Source organism: Pristis pectinata, chromosome 30 (genome assembly GCF_009764475.1).
Source record: "Pristis pectinata isolate sPriPec2 chromosome 30, sPriPec2.1.pri, whole genome shotgun sequence".
NCBI classification, from domain to species: Eukaryota; Metazoa; Chordata; class Chondrichthyes; order Rhinopristiformes; family Pristidae; genus Pristis; species Pristis pectinata.
The window spans coordinates 7,541,486-7,556,916 of record NC_067434.1 but is presented as its reverse complement, the minus strand read 5'-3'; the positions used below and the strand labels follow the sequence as shown (position 1 = coordinate 7,556,916).

General features: G+C 43.0%; 1 protein-coding gene across 1 annotated transcript in view; it reads right to left on the bottom strand.

The window, feature by feature from the left end:
• Positions 1-1,761: 1,761 nt before the first annotated feature.
• Positions 1,762-15,431, bottom strand: part of shld2 (shieldin complex subunit 2) — a 49,642-nt gene continuing 35,972 nt past the window's right edge. Inside the window, 5 exon segments of the mRNA XM_052041671.1 lie at positions 1,762-3,249; positions 5,103-5,218; positions 7,869-8,103; positions 12,907-13,113; positions 13,563-13,697. Of these exon segments, the coding sequence (XP_051897631.1) occupies positions 3,077-3,249; positions 5,103-5,218; positions 7,869-8,103; positions 12,907-13,113; positions 13,563-13,697 (866 nt within the window). The 3' untranslated portion in view covers positions 1,762-3,076.

Here is a 15,431-nt window from a genome sequence, read left to right as displayed (position 1 = left end):
AATGTGGTTGTTCTCTTCCTTACATAATAAAACCATGTTGACTTGCCTGTTCTGTTTCATATTAGCTTTTTTTTTAGTGGCAACAGTTAATCCATTAGTCTGAACCTTTACTTTCTTTAGCTTACAAATCCTTCTGACTCTTTGAGAAGCCTCGTGTGTTGCTTATTGCCTAGTAGCAATTCCAATGACCCTTGCAATAGGCCCACATTGTGTTTTTTAATAAAATTTTATTTCATAGAAAACCTCATTGGAAATTTGTACATTGGATTCTTGCAGCAACAGGCATTGCTTTACGTTTTTACAATCAATACATAATTGCATTTTCTTTTTAAACACACTTCCTACGTCCTCTAGTACGTTGAGTGCACAAGAGGTTAGGCGAGAAGACGAAAGAGATTGCAGCTGCTGGAATCTGAAACAAAAAGCGGAACGCTGGAAGAACTCAGCAGGTCAGGCAGCATCCGTGGAGGCAAAAGATGCAAGTCAACATTTCCGGTTGAGACCCTGCATCAGGTGAGGTGAGAGCAGCGTTAACAGCAGCCCATCTCGACAGGTCTTACCCATCTTTGGAGTTCATCCTGATTCTTGTAGTGTTCCAGTTGCCAACATTTAGTGATGATTACATTCACCTTCTTTGCACTGCTGATTGTGTCCTGGGCTTCTTTGTCCTCGGTGCTGCCGTTTGGTTTTTACCTCGCCATTTTGACCAACTGAGATTGACCTTCAACCTTTCCATCTCCTAAGTTGAAGCAGCAAGTTTCCCTGCATTCCAAGCATAGCCCTTCATCTGTTTTTCCTTAATTCCATTTTCTCTTCCTTGGTTAGCTCCTTTTATGTTGTCTTTAACCTCACATGGCGTCTGTTGATTTTTAAAAATAGTACAGTGCAAACTTGGATAAACTTTCATCCAGTAAAATTTTTATTGACAGCCTGTCCCCTTCACGGTCACATTCACAGAGCTATCACTCATAGGCCATCTGACCTCTTTAAATTAATTTTTCAGATTCATAAGCACGTGTTGGCAGGTTAAACAATTCACCGTTAAGCCTATGAACCCACCACATTATCTCACAGGCCTTAATCCAAAAACTGTCACTTGATTAACAGGTTTGAAAAGTTACACAATATATGCAACAATATGTGAATGATTTACATTAAATTCAGTCTCTGATACCCAAAAGTCTTGAAGGAGGCTTGTTCCAAAGGAAACATGTTCATTACTTAACAGGAGCTAATGTAATAACTAATGTAGCTAAAATACAAAGGTTATCCTTTGAGATACAACCTACCCACAGTCAATGACTTATGGACAGCTTCTTCCCGTCAGCCATCAGATTTCTGATTCTGATGAACCTATGAACACTACTTTGTTATTCTTTTTTTTGCACTATTTATGTATTTTGTAATTTACAGTAATTTTATGTCTTTGCACTGTACTGCTGCTGCAAATCAACAAATTTCACGACCTGTAAGTCATTGATAATAAACCTGATACTGAGGTGATTGATCTGAAACACTTCAGCTGTCCAGCCTCACCTTGAGAATGTTTTAATGTTCAGTACTTTACTGTTGCCATATTCATTAAATCCATTGCTCTACAAGGAGAGCATGAGCCTCCTTATACGGCAGGAAGTCAATTAAGTTCAAGCCAAGTAGCTGCATAACCATATTTCTATAACAGAAACAGTCAAAGCATTCACTGATCTCACGAACAATATAACCTCAGTAAATATTCTTCTCCTGCAGATTTATCCAGGAAATTGAAGAAACTGCTAAGGATAACTTTGATCACAAAATGCCTCTCCTGAAAACCTTGCACACACTTCACCTGACCAACTACCTTCAACTGTCCAAATGTAATGTTTCAGCATCGACTACCTGATGAGTTCATCGGGAAGGCACACACCTTTCCAGGTCAACTGTGAATAGAAGCCTAGTTAATTAAAATGCATTATTCTAGTCAGTCAAACAATTCTTGTGTCACCATATCCAAAGGTTTTACAAATAATAAAAAGGGTCATATAAAATGAAACAAAAAATACAGTTTATTTCAATGCCTTTATAACATTTCTTTTTGGTTATTTGCAACAATATCCAGTCTATTCAGATTTAATTCCTGGAGACTCCACAGGAGAGTCCTGAAGAATTGGTAACCACATAACTTCTAGCAGGCATGGCCAACCTCTGTCCTTTGCCAAGTCAGAGGTGCAAAGACTAATTTGAGGGCAGCAAGCAAAGGCTGAAGTAAACTTGGAATCTTCGTGCAGTTCAGAAGCATTTACTTCCTATCAGAATCCACTACAGTCGCAATATTGTGGCGCAGATGCAATACAGAGGGTTATCAGGGCTTCTTCAGCACTGCTTCCCAAAACTGAGATCACCACCACCTACAGAGCAAGGAACAGGACAGAGGCATCACCTCATTGTTCCCCACCAAGCCATGGTCTACATGTCATCCTTCCTTAATCATCGTTGGGTCAAGGTTTTGGAACTCCCTCCCTAACAGCACTGTCCAAATGGAAGGCAGATATTTAAGAAGGTAGTCCACCATCACCTTCTTAAGGGCAACGAGGGATGGGAAATAGATGCCAGTGATGCTCCCATCGCAATAATGAATAACAGGAATAGAACAAGCTGTGGCTTATTCTAGAGGGAGAATTCACTTTCCCTGAGCTCTCAGTTGAGGAACATCCCTGGGATGCAGTGTGGCTTGAAAGTGTAATGGCAGTCAATTTTTTAAAAATTTTATTTACAGCGTGGTAACAGGCCCTTCCGGCCCAACAAGTCCGCGCCACACATTTTAAACCCAAATTAACCTACCCGTACGTCCTTGCAATGTGGGAGGAAACTGGAGCACCCGGAGGAAACCCACGCAGACACGGGAGAACGTACAAACTCCTTACAGACAACGACGGGAATTGAACCCCGATCGCTGGCGCTGTAATAGCGTCGTGCTAACCTATTCTCCTATCCTCAACAACTCACCACCACCATTCCTCCCTACCATCCCCATCCTACTTTCCCTCGAATGTAGGAATGATGAATTCACCGTTTAGGTTTCAAAGCAGGCTGTGGGTTACAGGTCAGGGTGGAAGTCCAACAGGTAGAGATCTCGCTTCATGGCGATGCTGTTTTCATCCAGCTGCAGCTGGCTTTGCACTGTCAATATGTAACAGTCAGCGGGATATGTAAACAAGGAGCAGCACAAGTCTGCTATCACCAAGCCGTATGTCACCTTGTCAAACACTCCTGCAACACACAAACCCAGCGTTTTAGTGTCTGACCTTGCAATTAGATTCAAAAAGGCACATTTAATGTTAATATCGATTTCAGTTGACAGCCAATATATTGAACTCACTGTTAAATTCAGCTGGCACTGCAGACCCAACTCTAGGGCAACACTTGTTATTACTGAGAAGAAACAGACATTCTAGTGATGGCTTGGTCCTTGTAGAAGAGGATCTTATATGGTCAACTTAGCCATTTGGCCTGAACATGGATCTGAGTTCCACAGGTGAGTGCAAGACCATCCAGGACAAAGCACCTCACTCGACTGCCCCCCAGCTTCCAAAGCAGTGTTTATTCTTCAAAATCCATTCCACTTAGTTGCCTATTCCGACAGCATCTCCCAAACCCATGGCCTCCACCACCAGGAAGTACAAAGGAATCAGGTACCATGTGCAAGTTTCCCTCCAAGTTGTACACCCTCACTGATTTTGAAAAACGTCACTCTGCCTTCATTGAGGCTGGGTCTAATCCTGGAATTTCTGATCCAATAGCACCATGCATGGACCATCACTGGAAGTACTGGAATGGCCCAAGAAAGTAGTTCACCAGCAGCTTTTCAAACACAGGTGTCAGCAGTAAATGCTGGCCAGGTCTGTGATGCTCGTTGTCACGAAGACTGTCCTTCCAATGGCTGTACCAGTACCTGACTACATTACCGCCTCAGTTCAGTGCTTTTGAAAACTTCAAACATGTCTTTGTTACTTATTCTAAAACACTCCTGTCTAAAACACTTGTGTACAGCTACACTGCTAACATTTACTTGTTGGAGTGGCAAATCATTTCACAAGTTGTTTCTGATTGATTGAGAATCTTCAGAACTCTGTCTCTCTCTCTCTCTTCTGGCTAAAAATACCGTTGACATACCTTGGATTGCATTAATTGGTACTGTGTCGAATCTAACCCAACCTTCACCCATCATACAGAGAGGCCACTCGAAATCCCCCTATTTCCTAACTAATAGCAAGTCCCAACCTCCAACTGTCCTGTTCCTGCTGGCATATAGTGGCTCCTAGTTAAGCTATGCTTTGATTTTATTATTTCTATTCTTGTTTCTAAATCCCTCTGTAATCTCACTCGGGTTTCTCATCTTTGTTACGTCCCTCAGTGCTATAACCCTCTAAATCTCTGCAATCCAACTCTGGTTTCCCAAGCGTTCCTAATTTTAATTGCTCCATCAGTCGTACCCAAGTTCTGCAATTCCTCCCTGAATCTCCTTCCTTCCCTACCTCTCTTTCAACCTTCCTTCAACCAAGCTCTTGGCTACCTGCCGAAATTTTTTCTTTATGTGGTTCAGCGCCAATTTGTTTTAATGACTTTCCAGTAAACCTTTTGGGACATTTTACTGCATTAAAGATGTTGCTGATGACAGCCCCAGGGTCAGCTCACGATAGCATCCCATGCAGTGTTGCAGACCCAACTGTTCTTCCTGACAACCTGTTCCAACATCTTGCATTCCAGAATCCCGAGCCTGTTCCTCCTTATCCGGCTACTTCCAAGGTACTGTCCTGGGTTTAGTTTCACCCTGTCATTGGACAACACTTGTCTAGGCCTAAGATTTCCTTCTGATGAATTTGTGGTAAACTTCAACCTAAAAAACTGGGAATCACCCTGACTGCTCTTTCCTGTACAAACTAGCTTGCCTTCTTTCTAGTGTGATATACACAAAGCTTTCCTCCTAGATTCCTGCTTTGCCACTCCAACAAGTACACTTAAGCACTGCAGCTGTACAGGTGAAATGGTTGAGCCATCAGCCCCTGCACTCTCTGGGTGCTCTACAGATATGCCAGAGTCACATTTAAACGAGGGTCAGTTACCTATGGGTTTGTGTAGGCAGGTGGGAGGAATATTGAGGAATATCTTCTCCATAAGTTTGGATGAGACAGAAACATCTACACTGGAATTTCCATCTGCTAGTGTAAGCACTGTGGGCCTGGAAAACACAAAGAAGATATGGATCAGGAAATGTGGAGTGGTTAGACCAAATCATTTCACAAGTTGTTTCTGATTGATTGAGAATGTTCAGAACTCTTTCTCTCTCTCTTCTGGCTAAAAATACTGTTGACATACTTTGGATTGCATTAACTGGTATTGTGCTGAATCTTACCCAAATAATAGCATTCAGAATAATGCATGATGTGAAGCCCTTATGTTATGACAGAATATAAAGGAATGTCTTACAGGATGAAATGCATAAGGACGCCTTGTGTGTTTGGTCTCCACTCTGTACTCGGCCAAGACTATAACTGAATGGCTGAAGCACAACTGTTGTAGTATTGATGTATTAAGAAATGGGGGCTAGGGGAGAATTTCAGCACGTTAACTGGCTCAGTGATTCCTGAAATAGCTTGTATTCTATGGACATCAGCTGAGACAACAGTCGAATTTGGCTGTGATCTTACGTTGAGAAACCAGGTGACCTTCAGAGTCTAAACAGACTTGAAAAATGGCCTTTTGAAATCAATTAAACCATGTCTGAACATTATTCAGATACTCAACCCCTGGAATTTGTTCCACTATTCAATTAATTACGGTTGATGTATTTTAGCTCCACAGGTTCCATAACTCTTAACAACATTCCCTGACAAAAATCTATCATATAGGAGTGTTTAAAATTATGAGAGGCATAGATAAGGTGGACGGTAACAGTCTTTTCCCCAGGGTAGGGGAGTCCAAAACTAGGGGGCATAGGTTTAGGGTGAGAGGGGAAAAATTTAAAAGGGACCTGAGGGGCAACTTTTTCACACACAGGGTGCTGAGTATGTGGAATGAGCTGCTAAAGTATTTGAGGCAGGTACGGTGGTATCACTTAAGAAGCACTTGGACAGGTACATGGAGGGGCAGGGCTGAGAGGAACGTGCCGAATGCAGGAAATTGAGACTAGCTGGGTGGGCACCGTGGTTGGCATGGACTGGTTGGGCCAAAGGACCTGTATCCATGCTGTATTGCTCTATGATTCTATCAGTTTCAGAAGAGGGAGAAAATAAAAGCCAATCGGAAAAAGTAACCCTCCAGAAACTGAGCTAACACAGGATATTTGTTCAAGTACAGTGTGGTATTCTAACACGTGTTCTAAATGTTCAATTGTATCATTTGTTGAAATATTCCAGATTAGGTTCCAGATTAGATTGATGTGAAATAAAGCATTTGATAAACTGGCACATAATAGGCTTGCTGTTACGATTGAATGCCATGTAATAAAAGGGGTCGAACAGCATCGATCGAAGATTGGCTATGTAACAGGAAACAGAGTGATAGTGATAGTTTATCGGACTGGAGTACAACATACAGTGGAGTTTCCCACAGCTTGCACTGCTGATTTTCTGTATCTATGTAATGATTTTGATTTGGGAGTAAAGGGCACAATTTTCAAATTTAAAAATGACACAAAACTTACAGGCATTGTGATTGTGATGAGGAGATAAATATACTTCCAGGAGATACTGACAGGTTGGTGGAACTTAAATAGTGGAGTTATATTTGCCACCCTCCATTCTGCAGTGACTTCTCCATAATCAAAAGCATTTTGAAAGATCTGACATCTCCTATCTTCATGGCTTTTAGTATCTGGGAATCAGATTAGCAGGGCATTTATTAGCATCCACTCCCACTAATTTCACTAATACTGCCTTCCTTCAATTCCTCCTTTTGATTAGACACTTGGTTCCCTTGGACGTTATCCGTTTCATATTTCACGAAGACAGAATCAAAGTATTTGTTTAATCACTCAGCCATTTTTTTGACTTCCAGATTTGCAGCTAGCTCCACAAGAAGCGTCCCCATCAATCATTGTAAAAGAGCAGGGTGGAGGGGAGGGACGGTTTCAGAGGACTGTCTCTATATGTAGTGGTGTAAAACACACTGCTGACCACAGCTCCCAAGAGTCAATTGTCAGCCATTCACTGAGGGCACGAGCTACTAATCTTATCCAGTCTGTGCCCTGGTCTCGAACATGGGAACACATGTCATGAGAAACCAACCCCAACTTTCCTTCCAATGCAAAGGAGAAGTTGAGGCTTCGTCCTTTACAAGGCACTAGAGATGTAAGCAGCCTGATTCTGATCCTCTCAAAACACTCCTCTCAGAACACTCCTACAACAGACCATGTTCAAAGAAAAGCTTATTTTTGGGCTAAATACCTCACTAAAGCTACTCACCGGATTCTTAAATTCCATGACAGATCTTGTTTTATTATCTGGACTTTTACAGCAGGGACAGGTCATTCAGCCTTTTCTGTCGATGCTAGCATTTACGCTCCTTCTCATTGTAGCACAGTATTATTTTCTCTCGGATACTTATTTAGCTTCCCTTTAAACACATCTATGCCATTTGCCTCACCCACTGTATGTGGCACAACATGAAGAAAATTCCTGCTAAATTTGCGAGTGGTTATCTTGTATTCTTGGCCTCTAGATTTGGATTCCTCCATATACAATGTTCACAGAAGTCAATCCTGCTATTTTATGTTATTGTAGGCTTCAAAACTATTGTAACACCACCCAAGGACTCCCTTCACTCTTTATCTTTCACCATGAATAAGATGGCGTGAGGGCCTTTGCAGAAAAGATGTTTAAAACAATTACCTGTAATAAATCTTCAGGGCTCTGTTTGGTAAGCAAGGAATACACTGCCGGTAGATGCCATTCTCATCAAATCCTAGCTCGCAGCCACAGTATCCACAGCCAGAGTATGTAAAATGGGAAAGAGAGGCCAAGACCACCTCTGCTGGTGTGAAGGCATCCACCGTGAACAGAGGATTAAGGGAAGAGGACGTACTCCACTGCATTGCAATTATGTGTGTCTTTAATTCAACAGTCACTGTAAACAGAAACACAGAGAGCTATGAAGTTAATTAGATATTATAAATACAAGATAAGAACTTCCTGCTGGTTTAGTAAGCTGCCAGTAGCACATGGTGGTCTGTCTGGGTCAGTGCTTGCCTCCGGCAGGACCATTCCCAAACAATGAATGGAAAACTTCCGCAACAGAAGGAAGAAATTGGTAAATATAAGAGCACTCCACAGATTTTCTGAAGGTAAGATAAGATATCTTTATTAGGCACACGTACATCGAAATACACAGTGAAATGCATTTCTGTGTAGAGTGTTCTGGGGGCAGCCCGCAAATGTCGCCACGCTTCCAGCACCAACATAGGATGCCCACAACTTCCTAACCTGTATGTCTTTGGAATGTGGGAGGAAACCGGAGCACCCGGAGGAAACATATGCAGTCATGGGGAGAACGTACAAACTCCTTATAGACTGCGGCCGGAATTGAACCTGGGTCACTGGCGCTGTAGTAGCGTTATGCTAACCGTTACACTACTGTGCCTGCCCGGTATGTGTGCAGCAACTGAATAGCCTCAGGTAGCAGGGCAGCACATCAGTTAATCATGTGCAACCTGCCCACTATGTTTTTCTTCTTCATAGACAGTTCCTTGGTATGGAGGCTGACTCACCACCACTCTGGTTCTGTGGCTTCTGAAGCCAGTGTGGGAACCACAGATTCTTCCATCAAAGGGCAAGGAGGTGCCCGATGGGTAGTTTGTGACGTGGCGAATTCCTCCCCCTATTACAGGGCTTCTGTGCACTCCTGATGCATGGACTCAAGGTTCTCAATATCATCCTGAATGCTCCTTCTCCACTTTGAGTGGCTATGAGCCAGGGATTCCCAGGAGTCAATGGGGATGTTACATCCCTTCAAGGAGACTTTGAACACATCCCTTCTGTCTGCCTGCCAATCTGTTCTGATGACAGAGCTCAGAACACAGTGTCTACTTCAGGAGTCTGGTGTTGGACATGCTGACCCATGCAACATTATTGACGTTGGTTTGCTTATTCTTCCAGTTAATTTGGAGAATTTGGCTGCATCCACCCTGTATAATACACACAACCAGCAGATAAGACTACTTCTGGGAACGTGCCCACAACGCACCAAGATACATATCCAGCAGGTTAATCTACCATTAAACGTATTCCAATTTTACCCCATTTCCTGCATTCAGTGGGGGAGGCAAACCCGGAAGTGTGGGCACTTTATCCTCAGACATGCACCCAACACATAGGATAACCCCATTTCAGTGTGGCCACTATATCCTGAGAACAGGCACCCAATGGCCCCTGGAAGTGAGTCTGCCAAATCCCTAAACCCACACCCAGTGTTTGAGGTTACCCCCATGAATATCTCAGGTTATATCCAGAAAGTCCATTGTGAAAACCAGCCCTCATGATGTGAAGGGAAACCATGGAATGGCTTCCAGTTCTCCACGTGGCATTTTCTGGCATGATCAAGGTTAGGTCAGATCTCTCATCTGTAACTTGATAAATGCATTTTCAAAATCCTCTACATGTTCCAAGAAATGAAATTAAACTAGGCAGCAGTGAAGTTAGTTTGATACAATAAATACCACATCGATAAGGATGTGGTTGCACTGGAGAGGGTGGCAGAGATGCACCAGGATGTTGCGTGGGATGGAACGTTTCAGGTACGGGGAGGGGGAGGATGGGTTGGGTTTGTTTCTTTGGAGCAGAGGAGGCTGAGAGGGAACCTTGCGGAGGTGTACAGTATTATGAAAGGTGGACAGTGAGAAAACATTCGCCTGTGACAAAGACATCTAATACCAGAGGGCATAGGTTTATGAACCCAGGTTATTAATGTTGACAGATGTGGCTGATGAGAATGCCACTGAAAGGTAAAGGAAAGTGGTTAGACTCTCCCTTGTTGGAGATGGTTGTCGCCTGGCACTTTTGGGGCATGATTGTTACTGGCCACATCAGTCCATGCCTGAATGTTGTCCTAACCCTGCTGCTTCATTAGCTACGGAGTTGTGAATGGAACCGAACACTATGCGACTGTTAGTGAACAGCCCTACTTCTGATCTTATGATGGAAGGCAGATTATTGATGAAGTAGTTGAAGATGGCTGGGCCAAGGACACTGCCCCCAAGGAACTTCTGCAGAGATGTCCTGGGGCTGGGAGGACACTCGATCAATGCTGCCTTAATGTTGTGACCAGTCACTCTCACTTCAGCTCTGAAATTCAGCTCTTTAGTCCATGTATGGACCAAGGCTGTGATGAGGTCTGGAGCCAACTGTCCCTGGTGAAACCCAAGCTGGGCATCAGTGAGTAGATAATTGGTGAGTCAGTGACACCTTCCATCTCTTTGCTGGTGACTGAGGGAAGATGGTAAGTGGTAATCAGGAGGAGGCTCCTTTGTCCATGCTTGCATACACTGTGCTATGACCACTGGTGGGTCTGTTCTGCTAGTGGGACAAGGCATTCCCAGATATTGTGATGGAGGAGTCTGCCACAATCTGTGAGGTAAGATTGCAAGAAAGTATCAGCAGGTGTGGTACCGAGCTGCACAGAACAAAAGGTCTGTTACTTTGACTTTCAGCCTCCTACATCCTACCCTGGCAATGAGATAATAACTTCAGTAGAGGAAGAAAATGTAGCTAACTTGACAAATACCTACGTCCACCAAGGAGTATGTATGTGCTACCAGTAAAGGTACAGTCACACAACTAAACCCCATCTGAGCCTTGGCTGCAGAGAAATAAGTGTCCACATTGCCTCTAATATTTTATCAATTATCTTAAATCATTTGACTACCTTATCCTTTACCATCGGAAACATCTTGTCATTTATTCTATCACCCATGATTTTTAACACAGCTATTACATTTCCCTTTTAACTTGTGAACTCCAGAAATGGTTAGCATTGTCATGGTGAGCAGAAGGGTCTGCTTTGTGCTATTGACTGTTCTGCACAATCCCGATATCTTCTTGAGTGTTTTGAATATAGTCAATGACTGCACTTCTACAGCAGTCTGGACTACAGAATTCCAAAGACTCAAATGGTAAATATGAACTAACTTTGTGCCAAAGCAATATAATGCTATCACTTAGGGAGGGGTTAGGGGGTGGTTGCAACAAAATCTTGGCTAAAGACGGCTGAAGTAAACAATGGCAGCTGGCAGAGCCATGCTCACTGACTTAGCCAGCTGTCAAACTTGCCAAGCACTTTGAATGTTTTTGATTTCCCATCAAAGGCTGTATCAATAACTGAAATAGTTATTTTAAAATACTTTAAAAATTATAAAACAAGAAAACACTCAAAAAATCATTAAACATATTTAGGTAAACTCAATTAATTGAAAAATAAATGCAAATTATCTAATATTTATCTAGGGCCCTCATTTCCAGAATGAATCAGGGGCTAGTACATGAAACACAAAAAGTATAGTGAGTAATTAGAAAGACTACTGGAATGTTAGACTTTATTGCAAGTTATGGAGAAATAAAAGTAGAGGAATTCAGTGCAACTTCACAGGGTGCTGTTCAGTTTATCTCCTGCATGGTGGCATTATAAGTCACAGACCTGGGTCACCATCACCATCTGCCCATCCCATGTCACTCTCTGGGATGTGGGAGACAGTTGCTGAAGAGCAAGGATGGATCAGGGGCCTGGGCTTCACCTTATAGATGAAGCAGGTAAGGGTCATCACCATGACAGGTTATCCCTTTTCATCTCTCCACAGGTGCTGCTGACCTGCTGAGTATTTCCAGCACGTCCTTTTATTTCAGTTTTCCAGTAACTGCAGTTTATTATTTTTGAAAGTTGTTGCTGATTCAGAGTCATACAGCATGGAAACAGGTCCTTTGGCCGACCAGGTCTGCAAGCACACATTTACACTAATCTCTTTCAATTCTCCCCTCCTTCCCATCAACTCCAGATTCTACCACTCACCTGACACATGGAGCAACTTACAGAGGTCTATTAACCTACGACTGATACTTGTTCATCCAGAAATTCTTTTGTTGCTAATCGGTTCTCACGTTACATTTAGAAAAACATTTATTCAGAACTGACACACCCCACTCTTCCATTGTCAGCCCCTTACTGTGGTTCAGTCAGGAACTCCACTCTCAGCCCTGGCAGAACCACATGACTAGAAAATCCCTGGTTCCTCCCTTGGTCCTGTTAGCTGACTACAGGATTCTATAGGAATGCTAAGATTAGTCCAGTCTGAAGCATTCATATTTCTCTCAGATGATCACACTGAGACTTGAACATAAAATCCAGTGTAGTGCAGAAGGAATGCAGTACCGCCAGAAATGTTGTGCTTCAGTTGAGATATCACACCCATCTCTGCTCCGAATCAAAATAAAATTCCCCTGATGATATAAGAATGAGAGCAGGGGAATCTTCCTGGCCAACAGCCCTCTCTCAATTAACACCCTTGGTCATTATCACACTTGCTGCCTGTGGAAAACATGCCGCTTGCAAATTGGCTGATGTTTCATCCACCACAACATGACTGTGCATTACTGTATCGTGGCACCTTCTTTTTCCCTGAGCTACAGGGAGGGAATTCGCTGACACTGTAAGTGTTCACAGACAGCCCCCGCGTCAGGTGCCAGAGGTATCTGATCTTCAACTTCCAGGCAAGAAGGCACAGAAAATTGAAGGGATCATTTTCTTCCAAAAGAGCTCAAATTTTTCACCATCAGATAATCAGTACGAAAATACTCTGGGGCTCAAACTCACTTTTAAGCAAAGCATGATTAGAAGACCCTTGGTTACAATGCTGCCTTTACTTTCAGGTGGTAATGCACGTACCTGGATACCTGGTATGTAACAGTGTTGAAAGGTCCATCGCTTTAAATGCAGGCCATCTTACTGGGTTGGTATTTAGATTTGAACTCAATAGCCCTCTCATCATCATCAAACAGGCATTCCAGGATGACCAAGGTGTGGTGTGCAGTTCCAAGTCGCCAGTGATGGGATTTTGACAGACCAGCAGGATTCTGAAGTCCCAGACATGGTCTAAAAGATAAACCGATGCAACAATAATGGGTCTCCGTTATTAACAATAAATACCATGAAAAAGCAGGATTATCAGACCAATAACATGGAGGCACGGGAAATGTGGGAAAACTTCCACAGAGCTGGAAATCGTAGGGATACTGAGTTAGCAGCTGAACTCAGCTCAGCTTAGTGATCAATTGCCTTGATCAAATGCTCGGTGATCCCTGTATTTATGCTGTGTGAAGACAGGATCCAGCAGGGATGTGAATTCACCAATAATCCACTGTGAAATGACCTGTCAGCTCACACTGTGTCAGTTCAAAGCAGAGGCTTCAGGAAAAACTGGGGAGAAATTTGTAAAAGGGAGCTGACTGCTGATTGTTCAATGACCCTTACATACATCGGTCAAGATAACTGCTGAAACACACATAACATTCTACGTATTTCAATGGCTGTGTCTCACTCACCCAATTTCTTTTGAATCCGAGAGTGCCAAGATATTCCATTTCCCCAGAGAGTCAGTGTGCCTGGTTTATCTTTGACCTGTTCCACGGTTAGCATTATCTTCTGTTGCTTCTTCCCACCATAGGTGTATGTGTTCTCTGAACATGAAGTATTGTCAGATTAAACAGTGTGCTATCAGCTGCAATAAGCACTTCACTGAAGAGAAGCACAAAAATAATCGTGGGCTTCAATCTGCCTGTGATTAAAGTTAACGGACAATAATTACTGCACATTTTCCTGAATAAAAATTTTGATTGCAGTTGCTCAGTTTTACAAAATTTTTATAAGTAGTTTTCTTTCCTTATTGCTGGACTTGTGGACATTACTGGAACCTGCCATTAGGGACCAGATTCCATGACGTGCAGGGTTTACTGGAGCACCTCTTCAGCCAGTCCTCACTGAACACACAAGCACACAGTGTATTTCTCACCCACCAACCGACGGCAGAGGGGTACCTTGGCGATTGCCCTCCTACCTCACTCCTCCCATTTCCTCACTGGATGCCCAGGGTAGGGTGTGAAGTTCCAAGTCTCCAGTCCAAACAAACGAACCTTCCCAAGGTAACCCTCTACTCCTTTATACAAATTCCATGGGAAATCTATCACAGTAAACTCTGCAATGAATGTAAGACTTAAAACAAAATGTTGCTAATGCTAGGAATCTTCACCTTCAGTAGAATAAAGACCAGAAATAACCAGTTGGAATTATTCAACAGAAACAAGCGCTTTGCTTAGGAACAGTGAGCTGTCACCCCCAGGTCAAAGCGCAAAACTTGAAGGAATGTTGAGACAAAAATATTTCCATTTCTATAACACCCACCTCAAGGTGTCCCAAAATGGTTTACAGGTCAATTAATTACTTTTGAGGTGGAGTCAGTATAGTGATATAGAAAAGGTGAATTTGCACATAGCAAACAATAGTGTGCTATGGCCAAATCACTGGTTTTACAGATGCCTGGTTCAGCAATTAATACTGGGCAGGATACCAGAACTCTGCTATCTGCTTTGAAGTAGTGTCATAGAATCTTGTACATTCACCTAATTGGTTTAATGTCTCATCCGAAAGATGAATGAGGGATGAAAAGTTTCGCTCTACTGGCTGACAGGGGCGTGTGAGCAAGTCTTTCTGCCACAGTACCACAGCATCACCAACTGGAATAAGTGTCACTGTGGTGCAGTAAGAGGTGGTCTTCTGAGCGGGAATGAAATTCAGTACAGAGCAAAGTGAGTGAAAGTGAAAAAATACTGCAGAAACAAAAGCAGAAAATTCTGCAAACACTCAGGTCAGGACGCTGCTGTTTTTTCTCCACAGGACGCTGCCTGACCTGCTGTGTGTTTCCAGCACTGAAAACAAAGTAATGCTGGAAACACACACAGGTCAGACAGCTTCTGAAACAGAGTATTCACAGAGGTGGCAGTACTGGAACTGACTTGGGAGTGTTTTCCAATTCCTGGCATCTGTGCGTCCAAGGCTGGACCTCACCTTCCATTGCCAGCCTTGTCTGTTGCTCCCTCAGCCCTATGTTCTGGAGTTGGCTGTCTTTTGATGGTCAGTGCTGAAAGAGCTTGATATCTCATGCTCATCATAGTTAATAGCTCCCTAAACCTCTCCCCCTCTTTTCCCTACATGAAGACTGACATTAAGACCTCAATCTCTGATCAAGCTTTTGGTCAGGTGCTAATACATTCTTATGTGGTTTGATGTCAAATGTACCTGTGAAGACCTTGGGATGTTTTGCTACTTCAAACAGCTATGTAAATGTAAGTTCTGACTGGTGTTGAATGGAGAATATTCCACTCCTTCACTAATATACCACACCATGGTAGGTAAAA